General features: G+C 52.3%; 1 protein-coding gene across 8 annotated transcripts in view; it reads right to left on the bottom strand.

Annotated features, from left to right (window-relative positions):
- The window catches only part of PAX5 (paired box 5), a 186,596-nt gene that overhangs the window by 7,168 nt on the left and 156,635 nt on the right, over nt 1-22,793 (bottom strand). For 7 of the 8 annotated variants that reach the window (XM_042243239.1, XM_042243242.1, XM_004004249.5 and 4 more), the window contains one exon: nt 6,814-6,900. In XM_042243239.1, the coding sequence (XP_042099173.1) occupies nt 6,814-6,900 (87 nt within the window). Of the gene's footprint in view, nt 1; nt 5,880-6,813; nt 6,901-22,793 lie in introns of those variants that run through there. The other variant, XM_060410894.1, reaches the window with a different exon arrangement.

Below are 22,793 nucleotides of genomic sequence, written 5' to 3'. Positions count from 1 at the left end.
AGAGACAGGAGAGGCCACAGAGGTTGGAGGGAGACCTCGTGCCCCGAGCTCCATATCTGGGGTCCCCTTTCCACCAGCATCCCCTACCTCTGTCCCTTCCTCTTCCTTTTCCAGTCCAGACCACTGTCCTCTCTCATCAACATCTTGGTCCCTCCTCAGGGCCACTGCCTGCTTATAGGTTTCAGGGCCTCCTCACCAGCTAGAGCTGGGGTGGGCAGACTGCGGCCAATCCCCCAGCCCCGATTCAGTAATTCGTGTCTTCCCGGGACCCGGCCCTGCCCTGTTGTTTCCGTGTTGTCTGTGGTGCCCTCATGCTGCTGCTGCAGAGCTGAGTATTACAAGAGAGACCACACGACCCGGGGAGCCTAACAGGTTCACTAGCAGGTCCTTTACAGGAAAAGTGTGCCAATTTCTGACTAGGAAAATGAAAAGTCATCGCTTCTTAGTTTGGCCCATGGGAGCTTGGTGACCTAGCCCTGCCAACCTCTGAACTTCCCTCCACACCACCACCCTCCTGCTCACACTCAGGCACCCCGCTCCTGCAGAATCCAATTCCACAACCCTCTCAAATATACCAGAGTGCTGATGGCAGCTACCGCAGGTGGAGCACTTACATCCCACCCTGCCACGTTCTTTACACAGGTTGTCTCATTTAAACCCATGGGGCAGGTAGAGTTAGCCCATTTTATCATACTCCCACGCCTCTGTGCCTTTTCCATGCTCTGCCTCCTGCCTGGAACATCTCGGCTGCACCTCACACCCGCTTCCCTGTCGTGCTGCCTCCATCACGTCCCCAAGTCCCTGTCTCCTCCTCTGGGACACCCCCTTTCCTGAGCCTACGCCCTGCTGTAGGCTGGACCACATCCTCTGATCACTTCCTGCTTTTCTTCTCCCCCCTTCTCCTGGATGGAGAGTCCCACAGAGGGGCTGGGTTCTGCTCTGCTCAGTGTTCCTGTCAGCCCCCAGCCTGCAGCCCAGCATGTGGTACGTACTCATCTGGGCTGGCTGAGAAAATGAGCAATGGCACTGAGTGAACTAACAATAGTAAAGACCCTGCCCATTCATTCATTTATTTTTCTGACCCCATTGGCTGCAGTGCTGGGCAATAATGAACAAATGCAGGCCAATGCTCAGAGTCAAGAGGGGATCAGAGCTCTGAGAACAGAGCTCTGGGAATGCAAGATTGTTCTGGCAGAGTCAGGCTTTTCCTAGAGGAAGCAGGTTGGGATGAACTTGGAGGATGTGAAAGTTTGCGTATGTGAATACATGGGAGGAGGGAAGGGTATAGCCCTGCTTTCTGTGACCTCTGGGCAGAGCCAGTGTGGGGCCTCATGTTTTGATGCTGGGTTCTTCCCACTGTCTCTGGGCTGCTCTCTTTGGATGACATGTTCTGGATGAGGCCTCCAGGAGCTGTGCTCTGTGCTCAAACTTCTCCCCAGGGATGAAAGAGTCTGGGGATTCTCAGGGAGACAAGCAGATTTTCAGAGCCATGGAAGCTAGAGACACTGGGCCATCCCCTCCTTTTATGGGTGAGGGTGGGGGTGGTGGAACTGAGGCTCAGCAAATGAAAGTCATGTGCCCAAAGCCACAGAGCCTGGCCTGGAATTCTGGTTGTCAGTCTTGGATTAGGACTCTTTCAGCCATGATGCAGTTCACCGCATATACAGTCATGTTGGGGAGCCGTGTTTATGCAAGTGGCTAGCAGCTGGGGTCCTGCCAGCCACTGTAGACCATGTGTCTGCTGGGAAAGGAACAGTAAGCTTCTTAATTCCCCAGGGGACGTGGCTCATTCCGAAATCTCACCCAAATCTAAACCAGTCCTGGCAGTTCTCCCAGATTCCATGACTGGGCACCAAGGCCTGGAGATTGCCATTCAGGCTCTATCACTCTTGGCTGAGTGATCCTGGACAAGTGACTTCACTCCTTGAGCCTCAGTTTTCTCATTTGTAAAAGGAGGTCACAGAGGGGCTGTGTGAGGGCACCCATGAGGTAAAGATGTGAAGGTGCTTTGGAAATTGACACTTTTCTAAGCCCTGTATATCCTTTAACTCTTTTAATCTCCACAACAGTTCTATCAGGTAGGCACTAGTATTGCCCCCATTTAGCAGATAAGGAAACTGAGGCACAGAGAGAATAAGTAGTTTGCCCATGGTCACCCTGCTAGTATGGAATCAAGAGGACAGGACTGATCTGTGCTACCAGCCCTCTAAACCCAGCCCTAATTAGTGAATATAATTCTCCCTCCTGGCCCCCAGGAAGGCAGTATGGCTCAGGCAGTAGTGATAGTTGGGGAGCAGTCAATGCTGGAAGGCATGGACACCAGTGCCAGGCTGGAGTATTCCCAGAGATGGACTTTTCTGCTGCCCCCTGTCACCTCCCTGGTTGGACTCTTGCCTCAGATGTCTGTCAGCCTTCTCTGCTCTCTCTTCTGTGCGATGGGGCCAGAAGCATCTGCAATGCCAGCCTTGCATCCTCCCTTTAGGGCCCAGGTGAGGGGTGTGTGTGTGTGTGTGTGTGTGTGTGTGTGTGTGTGTGTGTGAGGTAAGGGCCAGCCCCACAGGCCCAGGCATGGCACAGAATCAGGAAAATCACAGGGGCTGCCTGCACAAATGAGGGACAGGAAATCCTGGCTCGGTCCTCCTAGTTTCCCTGGAATCAGCTCTCTCCCTGGGCTCCGACTCTCTCCCCTCTCAGAGTCTAATCTCTTGGCCAGGCCGTCCAGCAGCCCCAGTGTGAGGGCCCCATGGCAAAATCAAAGAACGCCTACATTTACCGTGAGAAATGAAAACATCACCTCACAAAGCGCTCTGTCTTCCTGGTGCCCATTAGACCTCCATCTAGAATAAACTTGTCCTTTCTTCTGTCATTTTTCCTCTCTAATTCACATTATCATCAATTTACTTCTTGACACAGTCATTCCGGGCTCCAACTCGTTCTCTAATCCCTTTACAGCGGCCACAGGCACTCCAGTTCTAATCCTAATTGACCGCAGCGGCCTTTCTTCCTGCCGCCAGCCCGCCACCCCGCCTGCCTGGGGCCCCAACGGGATGCCAGATCCTGGCTCTCCTGGCTGGGCCTGGCGTGGGTAGCCTGTGGGCAGCTCCCAGGAAGGAGGGAGAAGAGAGCCTCAATAGGTGGCATCACTTGTCCTCACTTTGGCGGTGTGTCCCTGAACAAGGCTCCCTTCCACCAGACCGGCTGAGGTGTGGGCAGGGTATGTGAGAGTCCTTCCTGTTTCCACAGCTCCCGCTGTGACACCAAAAAGCCTCAGAGCAGATTCCCCCTGACACCCTCCCTAAGTAGCAGAAATAGTATGCCTACTCCTCTAGCCCAGTGGGTTTCCTCCAGCTGAAGCCCTGAAGACACTGGGGGAAGGGCAGGCTGGTAGCGGGGAACAGGCCTGGAACTTACAACTTATGGCAGAGCAACATATGGCAGGGTTTCCCAGGTGGCGCTAGTGGTAAAGAACCTGCCAGCCAATGCAGGAGATGTAAGAGGCATGGGTTTGATCCCTGGGTTGGGAAGATCCCCTAGAGGAGGACATGGCAATCTCCTCCAGTATTCTTGCCTGGAGCATTCCATGGACAAAAGAGTCCATGAGGTTGCCAAGAGCCAGACAGCATGCATGCATGGCAGAACAAACCTGGCGTCTCCCTTGTCTCCAGGAAAGTGAGATCACTGCACTCGGGGCCTCAGGAGAGCATCATGACCTGCTCGTGCTTGAATGATACTGCTGGTGGCCATTATCTTCACTTTACACCAGAGGCAACTGAGGCCCTGCTTGGTTGATGACCTGGCTAAGACTCCCCAGGCTACAGACTTGGGCAGTGCAGAGGCCATTTCTCATGTTTGTAACAGCCCAGTGTTGTTTAAACATTTCTTGTGTTTCCAGAATTTTCTGTGGTATGAGCCCCTGCTGGGAGTGGGTGCAGAGGCACCCAGCTCTGGTGGTGGCAGCACAAAGCTCTCAAACACCCTGGTTGAAGCAGCAACACAAAGTGGGCTGCTCATAGGTGCCAACAGCAGGGGTGTTCATGCTAGAGCAGCCCTGGTGGTGTTCCCAGCTGTGAGTCCCATAGCTATCTCTTTGATCCTCCTAGAGATTATGGGAGCCCCCAGTATTCCATGATAAATTCACTTTCTGCTTAAACTAGTGAGGGTGGAGTCTGTTGTTTGCAACTAAAAGCCTGATAGATAAAGTAACCCAGCTTTCAAAAATAGACCAGCACTGTTCTCATGGCATACAAGGACCGAGTTATTTGGGACTTAGGCTTGTTCCTATGGAGAGATAAGCCTCTTTTTCTGGTTGTAGTTCTGTTCAGACTGAATTGGTCAGGAAGAGAAAAAGTACCACATCACACACTGATTATTAATACAGGCTCTAGAATCAGGGTGACCTGAGTTTGAGTCCTCATTCTGCTACTGCATGCTGTGTGACCTCAAGTAAGTTAATCAACCTTTCTGAGCCTTGCTCTCATCATTGGTAAAGATAATCCTATGTGCTGTCTAGTGGATAGGATATTTGATAGGATAAAATGAGGGTAAGATAAAAACCCACATGAAGGGTTTTGCCCAGTACCTGAACAATTAGCAAGTGCTCATTTGGATGAACAGAATTTTGACTCTTTTTCTCTTTTCCACACTGGTTCTGGCACCCCTCAAGGCACTGGGCACATCCTAGCACAGGCTTTCTCATCGTAGCACACCTGCCTAAGGCTCTCTCACTCCCAGCCTATGAGCTCCTTAAGACAGTCCACAACTTTTCCATACCAGACACACCACCCACATGTATAATTGTGCATGTCAACTGGATTTCACTCTATCTTGAGCAGCAAAAGCCTTGGATACAGTCTAGCCCCACCCTCCCTTTGACATCCCCTTGGGCTGCTAGCTGCCCACACAATCAGGTGCAGGCTTCTCAGACTGGCATTCAAGGTCCCCCACCTCCTACTCTATCCCATGGCTACGCTTGCCCAAGCAGCTCCTTTCTCACTTCTCTCATTCTGGAACTTGCAGGCAAATGAGCCTATTGGACACCTCAAACAAACAAAAAAAGGCAGCCATACCCCTGTGCTGGGGCTCAGGGCTCTGTGCCATGCATGGGCTTAATTTCAGCCCCCACTTGTCCCCTTGGGCAGTGCACGGCCATACGTGGAGATCCTAGGTCAACATGACCTCACTGGTGTCACGTCCATCACAAGGAATTCCTCCTACAGTCTGACCCAGGCCTCCTTTGTGCCACATCCCCTGTGGGTCTCTCAGTAGTGCTGGGACCAGAGCCCTGTACGAGGTCGATTTGCAGGGAGCAGCTCCCTAGCTCAGGCTCCAGACCCACCCTCTGACCCCATCCCTGCTGAAAGACTCTGGTTCAGGGTCAGCGTTTGCCTCCTGAGACTGACAACTGGGCCAACTGAGAACCCAGACCTCTCAGTGGGGCTTGTTTAAGGAAAAGCATAAGGTAAGCAGAGACCTGGTTTAATACTTAGAATTTCAATTTTTACCAAAGCCAAAAAAGAAGTCTAAGCCATTGGTCCAGAAATTCAGCCCCTGCAGGAAGTCATAGAAGGTGAGAGCCCGGTCTTCTATATAATGAAATCTGCAGGCACAGGTCTGGAGCACTAGCTGGCATTGTTCCTTATTTCTCCTGAAGTTTTGCGTGATAAACTTTCAAAATGCTTTGGGCGGTCCAAGGCTCAAACACATGGAAGAACGGCAGCCAGAAAGGTGCAGCGTCTGCGTCATTGCCCCAGTCACCAAAGCAGGCCGGGGAAGGGACCAAGGCTGTGACGTCATGGCCTCCTTTGCACACACGTGCCTGGCAACTTGAGTTTGAAGACATTAGGTTCTTGCCTTTTTGATGAAGTCTATGGTTCTTAGTCCTTAAATAATTCAGAGGACCCAGGGAATTAACAGGTTCTTTCTTAAGTAAGCCTTGCTAAGGTGTGCAGACAAACCTGGATGGTCTCAGAGGCCCTTCCACATCTGACCTTAGTGGAAATTACTCAGCTGATTGCTGGGGAGGGATCCATGTTGCTGCCTGGAGGCTGATGGGCTAGCTCCTCCCCCAGGGTGACTGACATCTGTGAGGGGGACCCTTGCCTCCTGCTCCAAAACTTCAGCTCCAGCTTGGACTCACTCATGTAAGTTCACTGAAACAAAATAATGGGCTCTCCTTGGCCTTCTAAGATAGCCCTGTGGGGTGGCTCAAATATCTTTAATGATATACACAGACCATGCTGGCCCCAGCCATGGACCATCTGCAGTCTAAGGCCTGGGCAGAGGCTGGGCACCAACTGAGCTCGGCATGGCACAAACTGGCAGACCTTCAGACACAGGGCAACCAGTTTCCAGTGGTATCCACAGCAGACATCACTAATCAATATCCGTGATTATTGGGTCCTTATCAAGACAGACAGCCACTCCCAAACAACCTAAATTGGTCCCTGGCTGCCCTTATTTAGAGATTTATCACCAAACTATTCAACGATCCTTAAGAAATACGTTACTCTTAGGCAGGCACTTTTCCTACTTTTCTCTTCCTCTCTCAATGGCCTTTAAAAATCTGTTCCCCTTCTGTGCCATCTCCTATCACCCACTAAAACACATGGGGGGAGGGCTGACGGCACAAGCAAGGCTGGGGTGGTATTTGCTGTCCTGAAGCTCCAGCACAAACTCCCATGTTGCCAGTGTCTGGGGGAGCTACCCACCCACCTCAGTGACCAGGCCTGATGATGTTGAGGGACCCTGGTCCAGTGAGGCCCTGATGGGCAGCCGATGGCCCAGGGGCCCTGCAAGGCCTCCGCCAGTACTCACCAAGCAGCCCCGGGTTGGGGAACCTCCAGGAGTCGTTGTACGAGGGATACTGAGGGTGGCTGTAGGGGCTCCCGGAAAACTCACTGCCTGCATGTGGTGGGTGGGAGAGAAATAGGAACCGAATGTCAGGTCAGGTTCAGAAAATGCCACTGGCACTTGTCTCCCTCACAAACTGTGGGTACTTTGTGTAACTAATAAAGGCAAGTCCGGTCCGCCCCCTTATCAAATGGACAGCTGTCATTGGCATTGTCTGTATTTCCCCTTAGAACTTTATTCATAGGAGTGAATGCCAGGTGACACTAGTGGTAAAGAATCCGCCTCCCAGTGCAGGAGAGGCAAGAGACACAGGTTCGATCCCGGGTCAGGAAGATCCTCTGGAGGAGGGCATGGCAACCCACTCCAGTATTCTTGCCTGGAGAATCCCAGGAACAGAGGAGCCAGGAGGGCTACAGTCCATGGGTTGCAAAGAGTCGGACACGACTGAAGCAATTAGCACCCGTGCACATATTTCCCCTTAGAACCTTTTCTTATTCTGGGAGTGAATATCAGTCTCTCACACATTGAATACCATTGAATTACCACATGCCAGGCGTTCCCTAGGGTAGCTGGCCCGTTTTGCACATGAGAAAACTGACGCCCAGAGTCTCTCACAATAAAGCCAGGAATCACCCAACCCAAGCCCAAAGGCCCAGACTGCTTGTTTCTCAGATTCAGCCCTGACCGAGGTCACTCCAGGACCACAGTGCGGAAGGAGCGCCACTCCCCATGCGTTTCCTGAGTGGCTCTGGACTGGAAGGCCGCAGGTGACCCCAACTCTGGTCTAGCCCTCTGGGCTGTGAATCCGGAGGTGGCTGCTCCCCAGGCCTCTCTCCAACGAGGAAGATGAGACATAAACTCAGACCCTCTGCCAGGAGGAGGCAGATGGCACTTTGCTGACATGAAGGGACTAGCCAAAGGGCTGGGGGAGCGCAGAGGAGCATGGGGTTGGGGCCTCTGGGCCAGGAAGGAGGAGCAGGAGCTGCAAGCCACACCAGGTGGGACAGCACAGGGCACGGGGGGCAGCATAGAGCTTGAGGACGGTTCACTCCTGCCCAGCAGCTCATGGAGCCATGATGCTTGTCTTTGGCACTTCCCTCCCTTCCAGCTGCAGGAGGGCCTCTTGACCACTGGGCAGTCACAGGAGAGGAGCCCAGAATCCCTGCCTTCAAACCTGCCCCCTTGGCTCTGTAACAGGACAGGCCCCGCCTGTCGGCTCCCTGCGGCTGGGGCTTCTAGGGGCACAGGGGCCCCCGGGCCTGTTAGCAGGTTGTATGGGCAGCTGGCTATTGAGTAGCTTTTTAGGCCACTGGTTACAGAGCATGTGGGCCCCTCCCTGGCAGTGGTGACAGGAGTCTCCCAGCCCCATGAGACGACCCTCGGCACCATCCATGCTTCCAGGGACTCTTTAGATGCCAAAGGATCGAAAGGCAGGAGCCTCTAGAAGGGCCACCAGCCCCAGGTCAGGACTTGGAGCACAGCTCTTCCCTGGGAGGCCTCAGCCAACATCTTAGGGCCCCTGGGGCTCCACCAGGTGCAGTGGGAACAAAACAGCAGGGCTGAGAGCCAGCCGCTCCCAGCCCTCAGGCCCCCAGCTGGCCTCCTCCCCACTTCCACCAGCAACCCAGGCAGAATGTGGGCGTGCGCGCGCACACACACACATGCACACGTGTGCTCCTCCTCGGGCCTCTCTGGGGGCCACTCCCAGCCTGACAGGCTGAGCTTTCCAATTCTCTGTTTTTTATGCCTCAGTGGTCAGGGTGTCAGGTTCCGGCGAACGAGGGAGAGCGTGGTGACAGTGCGGGGCCGCGGCAGCTCAGCCCCCGGCGTATCCATCAGCGCCATGGCACCTCCTCCTCCTCCTGGGGGGTCAGGTGGGGGAGCAGAGAGACCGAGCTGCCTGGAGAAGGGGGACAGCCGCACTTCCCCCGGGGCTCTGGGCACCCTCAGAGCTGCCCCATCAGAGGCACTTCCTGACAGCACCGTGCCTGGCCCAGGGCATTGGTCTATACCAGCTAATGCTGTCTCGGCAACTCCATCTAGCAGCACTGGGCCCATCTGCCAGGCCCAGCTTCAAGGCCACCTCTTCCAGGAAGCCTCCTTGATCTCCAGACCCTCAAAGTACAAGTCTTGGGCCTATTCAACTGGAGCTACTTAGTTAACTGTGTCCGTTATCCATTCTGCACACTCCCCCAACTTTGTCCCCAGATTGGCAACAAGCCATAAACAGTTCCAACTCCTCTAGAGGATGTGCCTAAGTTAGTGTTGCTCAGCATCCTCGACCACATCCCCACCTGCCTGACCTTCTAGAATCTCACTCAGATACCTCTTCCTCTGGGAAGCCCCCCTTGACCCTGTCCTGGGGTGTACTCCATTTCCTGCTGTGCCCAACACCAGATTTGCTCTGTGACATGGGAGTGTCTGTCTTCAGGTCGATGTGTGACTCCTCTCAGCACCCACATGCCACCCACACCCTGTGTAACACCCCATCCACAGCAGACAGTCAGTGCTCCAAGAACCACAAGTAGCTCACCACCTCCACTGTAACACTGTAACACTGTAACACCATGCTCTTGTCTGCACAGCTTTCTCCCTCACCTCCTTCCAGGCTCTACTCCAAAGTCACTTCTAAACCATTGCATTTCCCATGGAAACACCTTCCACTTTCTCTGCTTAACTTTTCTCCATAGAACTGATCACAAGCTAACATATCTTACTAATTGTGCTCATCTATCTTGTTAATTCCATGTCCTCCACTATGCTTGCATCCCCATGTCTAGCAGGCCCTGAAAACCGTTTGTTACATGAATGAAAGAGTGGGAACTCTTCCGTCTACTAGAGATGACTCTCACGGCTTCCATTATTAACACCAATAGCCAGGGCTTTATTGAGCACCTGCTGTGTGCCAAGATTCAAGCCGGTTTATTTGATCCTTTGCCCAGGTTCCATCCACCATGCTGTCCTGCTCCCTGGTGGAAGAAGTGAACCTCCAAGGACCCACCCCACCTGGTGTGTTTAGAGCAGTGGCATGGTGGTACCCTCAGTGGGCCGCTGTCCTGTGAGATGTCCCGTGAGAGTGCACCCTCTGGGTAAAGGGAGCTTGACCATCTTCGGGGCAAGAGGTCGACCTCAGGGCTGGTCCAAGCCTCAGGGCTGCTGGGGCCTCTGGATGAAGTGCCACACAGGCAGCTGGCAGGGCATGGGCAGTCCTCACCCATGAGATGTGGGGGTGAGGTGGGGGTGGGGCAGGTCCTCAGTTGCCAAGGAAGATGCCTGTCTGTAGACCCGGCCTCAGTTCAGTTCAGTTCAGTTCAGTTCCGTTCAGTCGCTCAGTTGTGTCCGACTCTTTGCAACCCCATGAATCGCAGCATGCCAGGCCTCCCTGTCCATCACCAACTCCCGGAGTTCACTCAGACTCAGCTCAGCCATAAAGATGGCTGGGGAGCAGAAGACCACCCAAACTCGAGCCCACATGACGCCACTGAACCCGGTGGCCCTCAGTCAGTCTGGCACAGAAGCTGAGAGCAAGGGTTCTGGAGCCAGGCTGCTGGAGCCCACATCCTGCATCTGCCTATTCCTAGATCAACAGGTTGACCGTCAGCAGGATGCTCGACTTCTCTGTGCCTGTTTTCTCCTCAGTAGTCGGGACAATGAATAGATCCCACTGCCCATGGTCATTGCAGAGACTGGTGATACACAGTGTCTGGCATGCAGTGACTGCTCAGCAAATGTCAGCCACAAGGACCATGACCTGACATCATTTACAAGGCTTCCTCCACATCTAGGATCTCATTTAACTTTCCTGACAGTCCTGTGAAGTTCCCAAGATGGGTGCATCTGTCTGCATTTTATATGAGCAAATGGAGGCTCAGGAAGGTGGGGGGACTTGTCTAGGGTGGGGGGAAACTCCAAGTCCAGCTTCCTGTCTCCCAGCCCAAGGCCCTCTGCCCATGTGACACCATGACACAGCCTTCCCACTCCGGGGCCTCTGTCTTCCATTTGTACAAGGGCAGGTGAGACCCAGTGATGTCCAAAGACCCTTCCTGTCTTCTGAGCCTGAATTTCACTTCTCAGGTGCCGTGGTGCTCCCAGCAGGGAGGGAGGCCCCCTCCTTGAGGCTCTGTGGGCTTCACCAGATGATGACTTCCTTTGGGACTAGAGGTTTCAATCTCCTGCTGTGTCTCCCTTGCTTAAATTCACCACCATCACAGCACCCAAGGAGCATTCACCTTCTTTCCTTTAAATCTTAGGACTGTAGCTTAGAAAGGTGAGTCTGGTCCAGCCATGAGAAGTTCCAGGAAAACACTAGGGACGCTTTCTGCGGGGAGAGGAGCATATGAGCAGGAGGGGTAGGGGTTTGATGTGCAAAGGGAGACAGGGCATTCCGGGCACAAGCAGAGGTCTGGAGTTAGAGGGTCAGAGTGTGCCCCCTGCACAGCCAGGTCTTCCCAAGGCTGCAGCAGAAGCAGCCCACGGAGCAGAGTAGGGTGGGGCAGAAACATCATGCTTTTCTCCCTTTAGGGCTGGGGCTGGAGAGGCCTTCAGACTTGGCAGTACCAGGACCTGGAGGACAAGCTGGAAGAGGTGAGCCCATGGTCAGGGAGAAGCTGCAGCTGCAACCCATGCAATGGGGAATGGGAGAGGGGAACGCCCACAGGCACAGAATGATGCTCCTCAACGGCAGGAGTGAGATTGAGAAGGCAGAACGTGAGAGTCCCACTTCTGGCTCATGGTTGGGGTCTGGGAGGAGCAGCCAGATGGCCCAAGACAGATAGAACTCTCACCATGACACTTCTCTTATGACCAAGGACACCATGCGGCTCTCACCTCCTTTTGCTAACTGATCCATGCTTTGGGCATCTCTCAAAAATACCAGCCCATTTAAACTGGGCAACCTTTTCTTTATGTATTAACAGAAAAGCTCCTGTGATGCCCAATAGGGGTGCCGGCCCCTGCCCAGCAGCTGTCACTCAGCAGGCAGCAAGACCTCCATCTGAGGAATTCACAGCACACAGGCCCTCCTCAGAGATGGCTCCTGGGCTGTCTGCAGGTGCACCCCCCAGAGGCCCCCAAGAACTCTCAACAACGAAACATGCGTCATGATCTCCTCCATCTCCAGCACTCCCAGGAGTGAGCAGTCCTGAGGAGAAAGCAAGACTGGACCTTCTGAGACAAGGCCTGGGATCTGCCCTGGGAGCTGGGCCCCCACACTGTGCTAGGCCAGCAGAAAGTGGGGAGGGGCAGAGGAGGGGGCTGCCCATAGGGTGGGTGTGGGCTTCGTGTGGCAGGGCTCAGAGGGAGCTTGCCCCCATGCTCTGAAGTGGCCTTAGGGAAGTAACAGAACCTCTTTGGGGTCTTCTCATGTGAATAAGGGCCTAATAAAAACCTACATCATAGGACTGGTGAGAGGTAAATGAGATAATATTGTTGGAAGCACAGAATTACCTTTTCCCGTGTCAAGGAGACTGGGGAAGCTGGGGAGATAGGTGAGATGAAAAGGCCTCCTCTAAAGACTGAATCAGGCCCTAAAAAGAATTTTATAGCTTTATTTATTTTTATTGCTGAGTTCTTGGATGTGCAAAAGGAGGCCCAGAGCAGGGTTCAGGAGTGAGGATGGAGAGGGCTCAAGGTTGGTGCATGAGAGGATGGCGGGACCTGAACTGGGGGAGTTTCTGTTATCAAGAGCGAGTGGAGAGACAAAAGGAGATGCCGTGGGGGTGGAGAACATTCAAGAAGTGAGCGTCTAGGGGACTTCCCTGGTGGTCCACTGGCTGACTCTGCACTCCAGTGAGGGGGCCTGGGACAGGCCCCTGGACAGGAGAACCCTGGACAGGAGATCCCTGGACAGGGAACTAGATCCCACATACCGCAACTAAGATTTCACATGCCATAATAAAGTGATCAAGCTGCAAGGAGGACTGAAGACTCCCAGTGCCACAACTAAGACCCAGCACAGTCAAATAAATAAATACAATGTCGAAAAAAGAGAAGTAGACGTCTAACTCCCATTTTAAGCCATCCATGTTGGGACATAAAGCCTACTACAAGCTCAAATGCCTATATGACTGGGCTGGTGTTTTCTCCCCACTCGGAAATCAGAGGAAGCAGCTGAGTGCCACATTCGGGCCGCGGGTGGCACTGAGGTGAAAGACTGTGGTCCAAAAACAGTATGGATCACAGAACCCAAGAATTCCGCGACATCAGGAAGCCGGAACCGCAGGTGGGCATGTCTGGGTGAAGTTAGGAAGAGTCCAGAGGGCGTGGCACTCCATCTTAGGATAACCCACCCAAGATGTTAGAGCAGAGAATGCTGGGGTTCAGGCTGAGGGACTTGGCCTCTCACTGGGTATCCGAGAGACTAGCAATCACTCCCCTCGTTCCCACCACCCCCCAGCAACCCACTCCTTCCTAGAACTAATGCAAAGTAAACCTGGCCATTACCCTCTCTCTACACCACAAATTTATCTTACATTAAACCTGGCCAACTTCTGCTGGGACTCATCACCCCAGATCATATGGACCAGACGAACTTGAAAGACAATTTCCTTCAGCCTCCCCTTCCCCAGGGCCACATGGCCAGGCAGGGCCACAGCAGGATCAGGACAGTTGCCTATCCCTAGGTCCTCAGGCTTCCACCATCCCAGGGAGAGCTTCACTGGGCCGGCCAGCCCTCTCCTCTCCATTCCCCTCGTCTGGTATGTCTGAGAATTTTCAAACACAGAGCAAAGTTGGAAGAATTTTATCGTGAACACTGTGTACCCACTACCTAATTCCATCATCAATATTTTCTTACACTTGCTTACTAAGTCTGTCTCCCTCCAGCCTTTCATTCATCTTATCTTTTGTGTATTTCAAAGTAAATTGGAAACATCAATACACTCCCCTAAGTACTTCAGCATGCATATCATTAACTGAAATTCATTATTTGTTTAAAAGTTTTTTCTCTTGATATAAAGTGTACACATAATGAAATGCACAAATCTTAAATATACTATCACTGTGTTTTGACAAAGACATACACCTGTGTCATCCAAACCTCCATCGAGATACAGAACCTTAAACTTCACCCTAGAGAAAGAAAGTTCTCTTCTGCCAGAGAAGGAGGTCTTTTGACTCACTGAGAACCCAGTTACTTGGTGATCTGACTGAGTCATTCCCCCATGAATACGGAGCTCTACGATTAGCATTGACAATCCAAACCCTGATTGCTAAAAGGCCCCTGACCTGCAAATCAAAAGCCCTTGCAAAGCTATTGTACTAAACAGAATCAAGCTGAGGAATGGATATTCTCCCTTCAAAGACCCAGAAAGAAAGCAGAGGTTTAAGAAATTTAGAATAAATGGTGGATTTTCCCAAAACAGTACTGTCTTTCAAACATTGAAGAGATGGCTGTTAAAAAAAAAAATGAGTTAACTAGAAAGGATTGATTGAAATTAAAAGTTTACAGGAGGCCACAAGAAAAGGCATGGAACGCAGCTGCCCTGAAGATGCCAGGGCCAGGAAAACCATCAGAATCAGAAATGTTTTCAGTTTACCCTTCGTTAAAGCTCAGAGATGGCAAGAAAGTCGAAGTTTCCTAAAATTCTCCAAAGTGACAGGTAAACGGGCTCCGTGTAGCTCTTAATTAACCCAAAACGACACCTGCCAGATGATGGGGATTTGCACAGCGCGCCGGGGGCCGACCCCATCTGCAGATGGTGGGCGCCCACCTCTGCTCCAGACCTTGGCTGACTGTAATTAACATACGGAAAGTCTTTCAAAGTGACTTCACTGCCAAGTTCTATTTCTGAAGGATTCAGACTGGGCTTTGAAAGAAAATCTTTGCAGAGGAAGAGGAAGAGGAAGGAAGGATTTGAAAAGGGCCTGTGAGATTTCTCCAGTTGCTCTCTGCAGTTTTGTAGAACTGCATGATACACTGTGGTTCAGGGGTCAGTGGGTACCTGGGCGTATACAACCGTGTCCATGGCCAGAGTGATCCTGATCATAGCACCCAACACGGGCATTGTCAGCCTTGCAAATATATTACATATTATTTATATAATTACATTATATAATATACCACATATTATTATAACACACACATATATTATTACATATACATACAAGTGTACATACAATATGTATAATCCACACATATCCACATATGCCCATATGCCCTCACACACACAAGATTCTGGGGCTCTGTCAAGTCTCTGAGTGACCTTGATCAAGTTTTTCTTTTCATCCAGACTCAGTTTTTCTCATCTGTATAGGTGGCATGTACGGGACAGATTTAAATAGCTGACCTCAAAGGGCTTTCATCACTCAGATCCTCCTCTTTCCCACTTTCACTAAACCCATTCCCACCCTAGTCCCCATGAAGGCCGAGGTTTCTCAACCATCCTCTCTCCAGAGCCAGACCTTCCTGGGCTTCCAACAGAGAAAGGAAAACCCAAGCAAGCTTGGTAAAGGTCAGCCCTGTCAACCCAGACAGCCCAGCACACAGAGCATCGATCCGTCCCTGGAAAAAACCTCTTCTCCCACCAGCAAGGCCAGCCACGAAGGCCTTCAGAAAAACCAAGAGAGGAGAAAAACCGAGGCAGAGGGCAAGAGTGAGGGGGAGAATGAAGAATGTCTCGTTTCTGCTTCTCTAGGGAGCCATGGACGTCACAGCTGGACAGCGGTGCTGGCCCGGGTGCAGTGAGACAGAGCTGCAGGCCAGTGCAGAGGCAGGGTGCTGCCCCCGGCCTTGGTCCCCTGTACAGAGGAGGCTGCATGCCTTCAGCCCCCTTCCTGTTATCTACAACCACAGACCCTGAATACTGGAAGCCTTCAGGGAACTCAGGGGAAACAACACAACAGTCACATTTCAGTGCCTCCAACATGGACCACAGGGCCTGCACAGACCCCACTAGCTGGCTGCCCATCAGAGGTAAGAAGTGGGCTTCCTGAGCCACGTGGGGCCAGCAGAAACAGTTGCTGCTCTGACCAGTGCTGCTTGGCTTTCATTTGTTTGTTTATTTTCCACACTGTATTATTTCTTCCCTGGCTGCCCAGCGTTTTGAAGAGGCAAGTGTGTCATCAGCTACAGAACAAGCGATTTACAACTGTCTTTCCCAAGGCTGACTTCCTCTCTTTCTGTGATGTGCCTGGCCCCTGTAGGTGTTTCCACGTGTGACCCATGGCTATGCTATGACTCATACTGAGCAGTTCTGGTTCCATTTTAATCTGTTCTCTTGCTGTGGTATTATTCCAGAATTCTGTCCCAATGTTCTCATTTAAGCCAACAATGCACATGACAACAGTGTTTCACTGGGGCGTAAGACAACCCCTGATTGTGAGTGTGTGTAAAGAACAGCAGAGTCCTTAGTCTCCAGTATGCCCTTACCTGGGAGTGCCCACAGGCAGCACATGTGTGAGGACCAAGCTGCAAGGTAACGCCCAGGATTCTCAGATGGGATCAAGGCCCTGCAGGATCTGTCCCAGAGAGTTTCCCAGCCATATCTCCCACTGCCCCACTGCTCTTCATCTGAAATGCCACCTTCCTCCTGCTCCTCATGTCCAGTCCTCCACCTTATCAAAAGCTGGCTCAAATACCACCTCCTCCAGGTAGCCTTTCTGGATTGATGATCCCCACTTTCCCCTAAGCCTCCAACCCTGGCTATGGCTGGGCGCACTTCCTGTCTAGACTCAGGATGGTTGTCCAGATGCTGGCTTCTGCGGTTGGTAAGTCTGTGGCTCCTCCTTGAGGGCTGACCATGCGTGACTGACAGATCGCAGCAGCCCCTGCTGCCCTCCCCTTGCTCTGGCCCCACCCATAGTACTAATACTCACTGGGTGAGCAGTGCGCATGCCCTACAACTGTTCCTTGAGCCAGGTGCTTTCAGTGTCAACAGAAACAGGCCATGAAACACTGGTCTTTGATCTTGGATAGAAGCCTGATGCATGAAACAGACAGCAAAACACCCAGAAAAGAGCTGTGGGCTATGTCTGCTGCAGGGGCCTGGGTGCAGGTCCCACAGGTGGAAAGGAACACTGGATGGGTGCCCTCCTGAAGGGCTAGGACCTCCACCAGGCCTCTCTGGGCCTCTGTGTCACACGATGATAGCACCAAGGTTGGATCACTCCCAAAGAACAAAGAAAAATTTTTTTAAAATGAAGGAGTCAAACCCACTGATAGTTACAGTTCAGAAACCAGGACCAGACTGCAATCCAAGCACAGCAGGGCTGGAAAACGAAGAAGGTTTCTTTTCTTTAGTACTCATTTGGCCATCAGAAAATGCTGCATCTAGATTTTACCTGGAGACTTTCTTTGAGTGACCAGGATGTGACTAAAAGCCCCCTTTCCAAGCCTAAGCTGCCAGACTGCAGGTTCTACAGAATTCAGCTGGAGTGGTATTGAACTGTATTCCCGAGAAAATCCAGCTCACGTATCTGTGACGGATGTCTAATAAATTCATGAGAATTCTGTGTATCCATTCCATTCAGCATTCAAACTGTCCCTGCTCCATTCAGAGCTCTGTGCTGGACTGCCTCTCCACACTCAGCGGATGATGCCCAGGCCCCAGTCCTCATGGCACTCCCAGCATCTAAGAGGATTCCTTAGACCCAGAACTAGACATGTAGGCATCAGTTAACAGCGAGGAGGACTTAGAAGCAGAGCTGAAGTTATCATTTATCCTGGCTGGGGCATCCAGGAAAGCTTCTTGTAAGAAGTGGCTGTGATCTGGACTTTAAAGGACATGGAATCTGCATCATTTAACGGGTTACTGAAATCTGCTCCACCAGCCCTGGCTGCGTTCTGAAGAGTCATAGTGTACTGCCCCTGTCCCCGTGGAAGGGACCCTGGGGGAGGCAAGGCAGTCTCCAACTCCTCTCGATAGAAGGGGGTTCTACAGGATACAATGCATCCTGGTGTGGAATGGGCTACAGAGACCTGGGTCTTATCTGTTTCAACTCCCCATCAGGCAACTGCCAAAAAGGCACACTGACTGATAACCCCCGAAACCCCTGAACAGCTCCAAACCACATCCCCACTCTGGTAAATTATTATAAACAGGCAGGCACCGACAGTCTGCACAGGTAGTAAGAGCAGCCTTGGCTGCCATTCTGTGTTGTTAACTGGGGCGATGGCGAAGCCCTCAGGCTAGGAGCTGGTCAGTCCTTGTCAAAGCCCCTCAACTACTTAGGTGAGTGGCCTTGGAGAAGTCACTTTACATCTCTGAACCTGAGTTCCTTATTTGCAATGTGGCATTACAACCTTACACAGGACTAAATAACAATATCAACGCATTTCAGTCTTCTGTGAACCAAAAAGTGTTCTACCGACATGAGGGTCTGTTATTCGATATTTAACTCAGGTCTTGGCATAGAACACATGCTTGGTGTGACAGATGAAAAAAATGGATGCACCGGGACTTGTTTTGAATGAAAATTATATTTCCAGATGATTTTCTCATATTTCAACAAGTGCTCCAAATTTTGGTTGTAGGGAAAGCCTTGAACTAGGAGTCAGGGCCTCAATCTCACTCTGTTCCTACCACTGTGCAACCTTGGACCTGTCCCTTCCAAGTTCACTTAGCCTCGGTTTCCCCAAATGAACCATGGTGGGTGGGAGGTAGACTAGGTTGGTTTCCATTCTCTCTGCACTAGGGAGCATTTTCTCTCCCCTGATGCCCTCTCAGTTGTCCCTCTGTTTGCTTAAACAATGGGTCCAACCCCATACCCTTTGAGAGTGTTCTGTGAGGTCTTTTTTTCCAGGAAAATAGACAGTTTCAACCAGGTTGCCTATAAAGCTGAAACAAGCCTCCAGCCTCAATCACCAGCTCCCAGACCCAGAAACCAGCCCCAGCCCTTGGCAGCTCAGAGGCCCTCTCACCTCCCCACACATTCCCAGAGCCTCCTGGGATGCCTTCTCTCAGCCCACGTCAGCCCAAAGCTCTGAGTTACTTTCCCGTGGCCGAGACCTTGGCCTGTCCCTCAGAGCAGCCAGGGGTCGTCCTTGGAAGAACCGCCTGCCCCCAGCTGGGCCGGGCTCAGCGCGGAGGCCCGAGCATCCTGCCGCTGACTAATGAGAGGAGGTGACGGTGTCACACCTTGCCGGGAAGCCACAGTGCTGGTGCCGACCCGTGCTGCCTGCCATCAAATTTTAATGCTGCTGCTGACATATTTATGGAATGCCTCACCAAGTGTTTGCGAGGAGACCAGACAAGATTTACCTCCACAATTACTACCACGATGCGCCGGCTCTGCTGTGCGCTGAGAACTTGCAGCACAGTCGCCCGGAGCCCTGGTGCGCCCCGAGGAGGATCGCACTCAATCCCACACACCTTTCGCGCCCCCAGAGCGCAAGACCTGGGGCTGGAGCGGAGATGAATCACACGCGGTTCCTGCCAACTGAGAGCTCGCAGTCCACGGGAAAGGGCAACACACACATCGATTACTCGAGTCCTGCGTGGCTGGGGACCAGTGCACAGATACAGGGAGAGAGGCAGGCTGGGCTCAAGGGGGAAAGGGCATTTTCTCTATCAGAGTCAGGGTCAAGAACAAAGCCAAAAGCGGAGCTCTATGGGGCCACTCAGCTGCTTCAGCTCTCATAGTCGTTCCCCTGCCTGGAAGGGCCCCGTGGTCTCCATCTCTCCCCACTGCTGGGCTCAGCGCCTCTCCTTGAATAGCTATGCCCCCATTCAATCCTCGGGGTGCCCTCTCCAAAGGCCTATGGAGTGGATGTAGCCTCCGGGTTCCTCTCCCTTCCTCACCGTGTCAACAAGTCCCTTCCTCTTCATGCTGTAGGGTTCTCCCTGAGCGGAGAGGTGCCAGAGGGCAGAAGTGATGTACATGATCCGGGTCCATATTCTCAAACCTTGCTGCCTCTTAGAGTCATCTAGGGAGCTTTGGGAAAGCCACATGACGAAGACACACCCAAAGTAGTTCAATCAGAGTCTCTGGGTGGGACCAGGTATCAGATTGGTCCCAACTCCTGAGGTGAGTCCTTGTACAGTGAGTTTGAGAAGCAGAGGACAGACACTAGCTACTCAGCATGTAGTAGCATCAGTGGATCGTGTTAGAAATGCAGGGCCCTAGGCCCCAGTCTAGTGTTACTGAACCAAATCTGCTCTGGAAGATGATGCCCACATGGTTTGTGTGCAGTAAAGTTTGAGAAGCACTCACTCACATTAAGGAGTTTCCCAGCGTCCTCAGAGACACACTGTGTCTAGTCCCCAGGCCTCCTGAAACTTGGCCCCTAAGAAAGCCAGCCTCTAAGAAGGCTAACTGCCAACAGCTGGCCGCTAAGAGGGGCCGGCTGGTGTGGGTGGACTGCAGGCAGGTGGTTGGGCAGCTGCCACCAGTACTTAGCAAGCTTGCTGAAGCACCTGTCCTGTGGAGGGAGCTGAATCAGGACAGCCCTCAGGAGGATTCTCACTACTGTCAAGCCTGGACCAGAGGCAGGAGTCCCAGTGAAGTCCCACCTCTATCACAAACTTAGTCTTCCCCAGTCCAGGCCTCAGTTTTCTCATGGGTGAGAAAGTCAGCCCTGCAGTTGGCTGTGCTAATGGAGACCTCTTCTTTCCTAAATTTGACTGACACTTTCATCCGTGTCCTCTGTGACCAGCCCACAGACCTAGCTGAGAGGCAGCTTAGTGGGGAGGGACCTAGGAGGGGGAAGGAAGATGTCTTTGGGGGCCTGGGAAGGAAGATTGAAGAAGCTTCCTAAGGGTACAAATGCAGGGTGAGCTGTGGTGGGGAACCTCCAGGTGTGCTGGGGAGACCCAGCGTGTATCTATGTTGATGTTGGGCATACAGCAGACAATGTTTCATCTGCCCACTCATTCAGCAGGTGTCAGCTGAGAGCTTGCTAAACACCAGGCACTGCTCTAGACACTGAGGATGCAGTCATGAACAAAACAGACATTCCTGCCCTCAGGGTACTTATATTCTAGTGACATAAACAGACAATAAATAGGAAAAAAATAAAGCATACATTATGCACTAAGAAGAAAACATAAGGAGATGATATAGGGGCTGGGGATGGCTTCAGCAAGAAGGTGACTTTCGAATAAAGAGGTGAAGGAAGTGAGAGTCAGACCCGTGAACATCTATGGGAAGGGCAGTCTGTGCAGAAGGAAAGGCAAGTCCTGAGGCTGGAGTGTGGGTGGCATGTTGGAGGAGCAGAGAGGAGGTCTGTGAGGCTGGAGAGGAAAAGCGAGAGAGGGGCAGGCAGCGATGAGTTCAAGGAGGGAAGTAGGAAGAGGAAGATCTTGTGAGAACATCAGCCTCTGCTCTGAGACAGCAAGAGGGACACGACCAGACTCAGACTGAAACAGGCTCACCCTGGCTGCTCTGGTGAAAATGGACTCGAGGGGGTAAGGGTGGCACTGGGGAGACCAGTAAGGAGGATACCACAAACATCTGCTGAAAGACGGACCTACCCACAGAGTGGGCACCTCTGGCCTCATGGAGCTTCAAGCTACGAGGCTGGAAGGGCCAGGCACTGTGGCCATGAAAGCAGATGGTCAGCTGGCGGAGGCCAAGGACATTCATAGGGTGAGGCCAAGGACATTCAGCTGGCGGAGGCCAAGGACATTCATAGGGTGAGGCCAAGGACATTCAGCTGGCGGAGGCCAAGGACATTCATAGGGTGAAGACTAGAATCCAGGTGGGCCGCCTGGATTCTAGTCTTGACTCAGCATGGCCCTGGGCCAGCCCATTCCTCTCACCGAGTCTAAACAAAAGTAATGATCAGGAGCGCACCCACAGGGTTGTGGTGAGAATTCAGTGACTGTGTGGATGTACCAACTGTGGGTAAACGGACAGTCCTGTCCCATCCTGCCCTGTCGTGCCCACACCAGCAATGCCACACACAGGAGGGCGATGTGTCCCAATTCTCCACTAGGGGGAGCCTGGGCAACTCTTCCTTCAGCAGAAATGAAGTTTGCAAGCATCCATCCTGGCTCATCCGGGGAAGTGCAGAAGTGCCCAGCACGGCCCTCTGGGGTGGGAATGAAAGCACGCCTGAGCTGTCCTTCTAGCCTGGGATTCTGTGGTTGTAGGTGGGGGGAGCTAGTCTTCTCCAAGATATGTTCTGAGTAGCCCAACAGTGGCTACTGAGAGGTCATTACCTGGAGACCTAAAGCTCCCTCAGGCTCACACCATAGCCCCCAAATAACAAACCAGAGAGTAGGTGGGAAGGAAAAGCCACCGTGACTGAAGGCATTTGGTCTGAGGTGAGCAGGATAGATGGCTTTTAGTCCACCCCTGCACATGTTTGTGTGTTTACTTCCTCTCTTGGTCCACACATTGTTCAGAAGCTTCTCAAAACTTCACTGAGCATCTGCCCTGTGGCATGCTCTGTGCTGGGTGGGGCTGCGATGCCACAGACGCTCAGGCTCATGAGCCTCCTTTGGCTGGCTCAGACAGCCAGCTGGGGTTTTGAATTTCTCAAGGTCTCTCTCATCTCTTCGTTTATCTGAAGTCTCAAGAGTTCCACTAAGATTCCCTTAAGACAGACAAAGGGGGCAGGGCAGCCATGTAGGGATGAGTAGGTTGCTCACTGCACAAGAACAGCCAGCTGATTGGGCATGTGGGGACTGAGATTCAGCCTGCTCGCCACTTGCCATACCCTGAACCTTGGAGTGAGGCTGCATCCACTCATGAGGAGGAAGGAGGAAGGTCCTGAGACACAACCTGGGGGAAATCTCAAGATCAGCTCCGTGGCGTCCTCTCTCTCTCCAGCTGTTGCTTCTTCACTCTGTTCTTACAGGTCAGAAGAGGAACATAAGAATGGATATAGCAAATCCCAAACGACTGTCAAGCCGGGCTACTGGGGTTCTCTCCCTTCAGCCCACATTTATCTAGTATCGAGGATGTTCCAAGCACCATAAGAGGCACAGATTGCCTATAAGGGTATCATTAAACCTTTCACCGTTGAGACAGAAGTATGGTCTGGCTCTCAGGGTCCTGCTTTT

Source organism: Ovis aries, chromosome 2, assembly GCF_016772045.2.
Source record: "Ovis aries strain OAR_USU_Benz2616 breed Rambouillet chromosome 2, ARS-UI_Ramb_v3.0, whole genome shotgun sequence".
Classification (NCBI taxonomy): Eukaryota; Metazoa; Chordata; class Mammalia; order Artiodactyla; family Bovidae; genus Ovis; species Ovis aries.
This window is presented reverse-complemented; position numbering and strand designations above follow the sequence as displayed.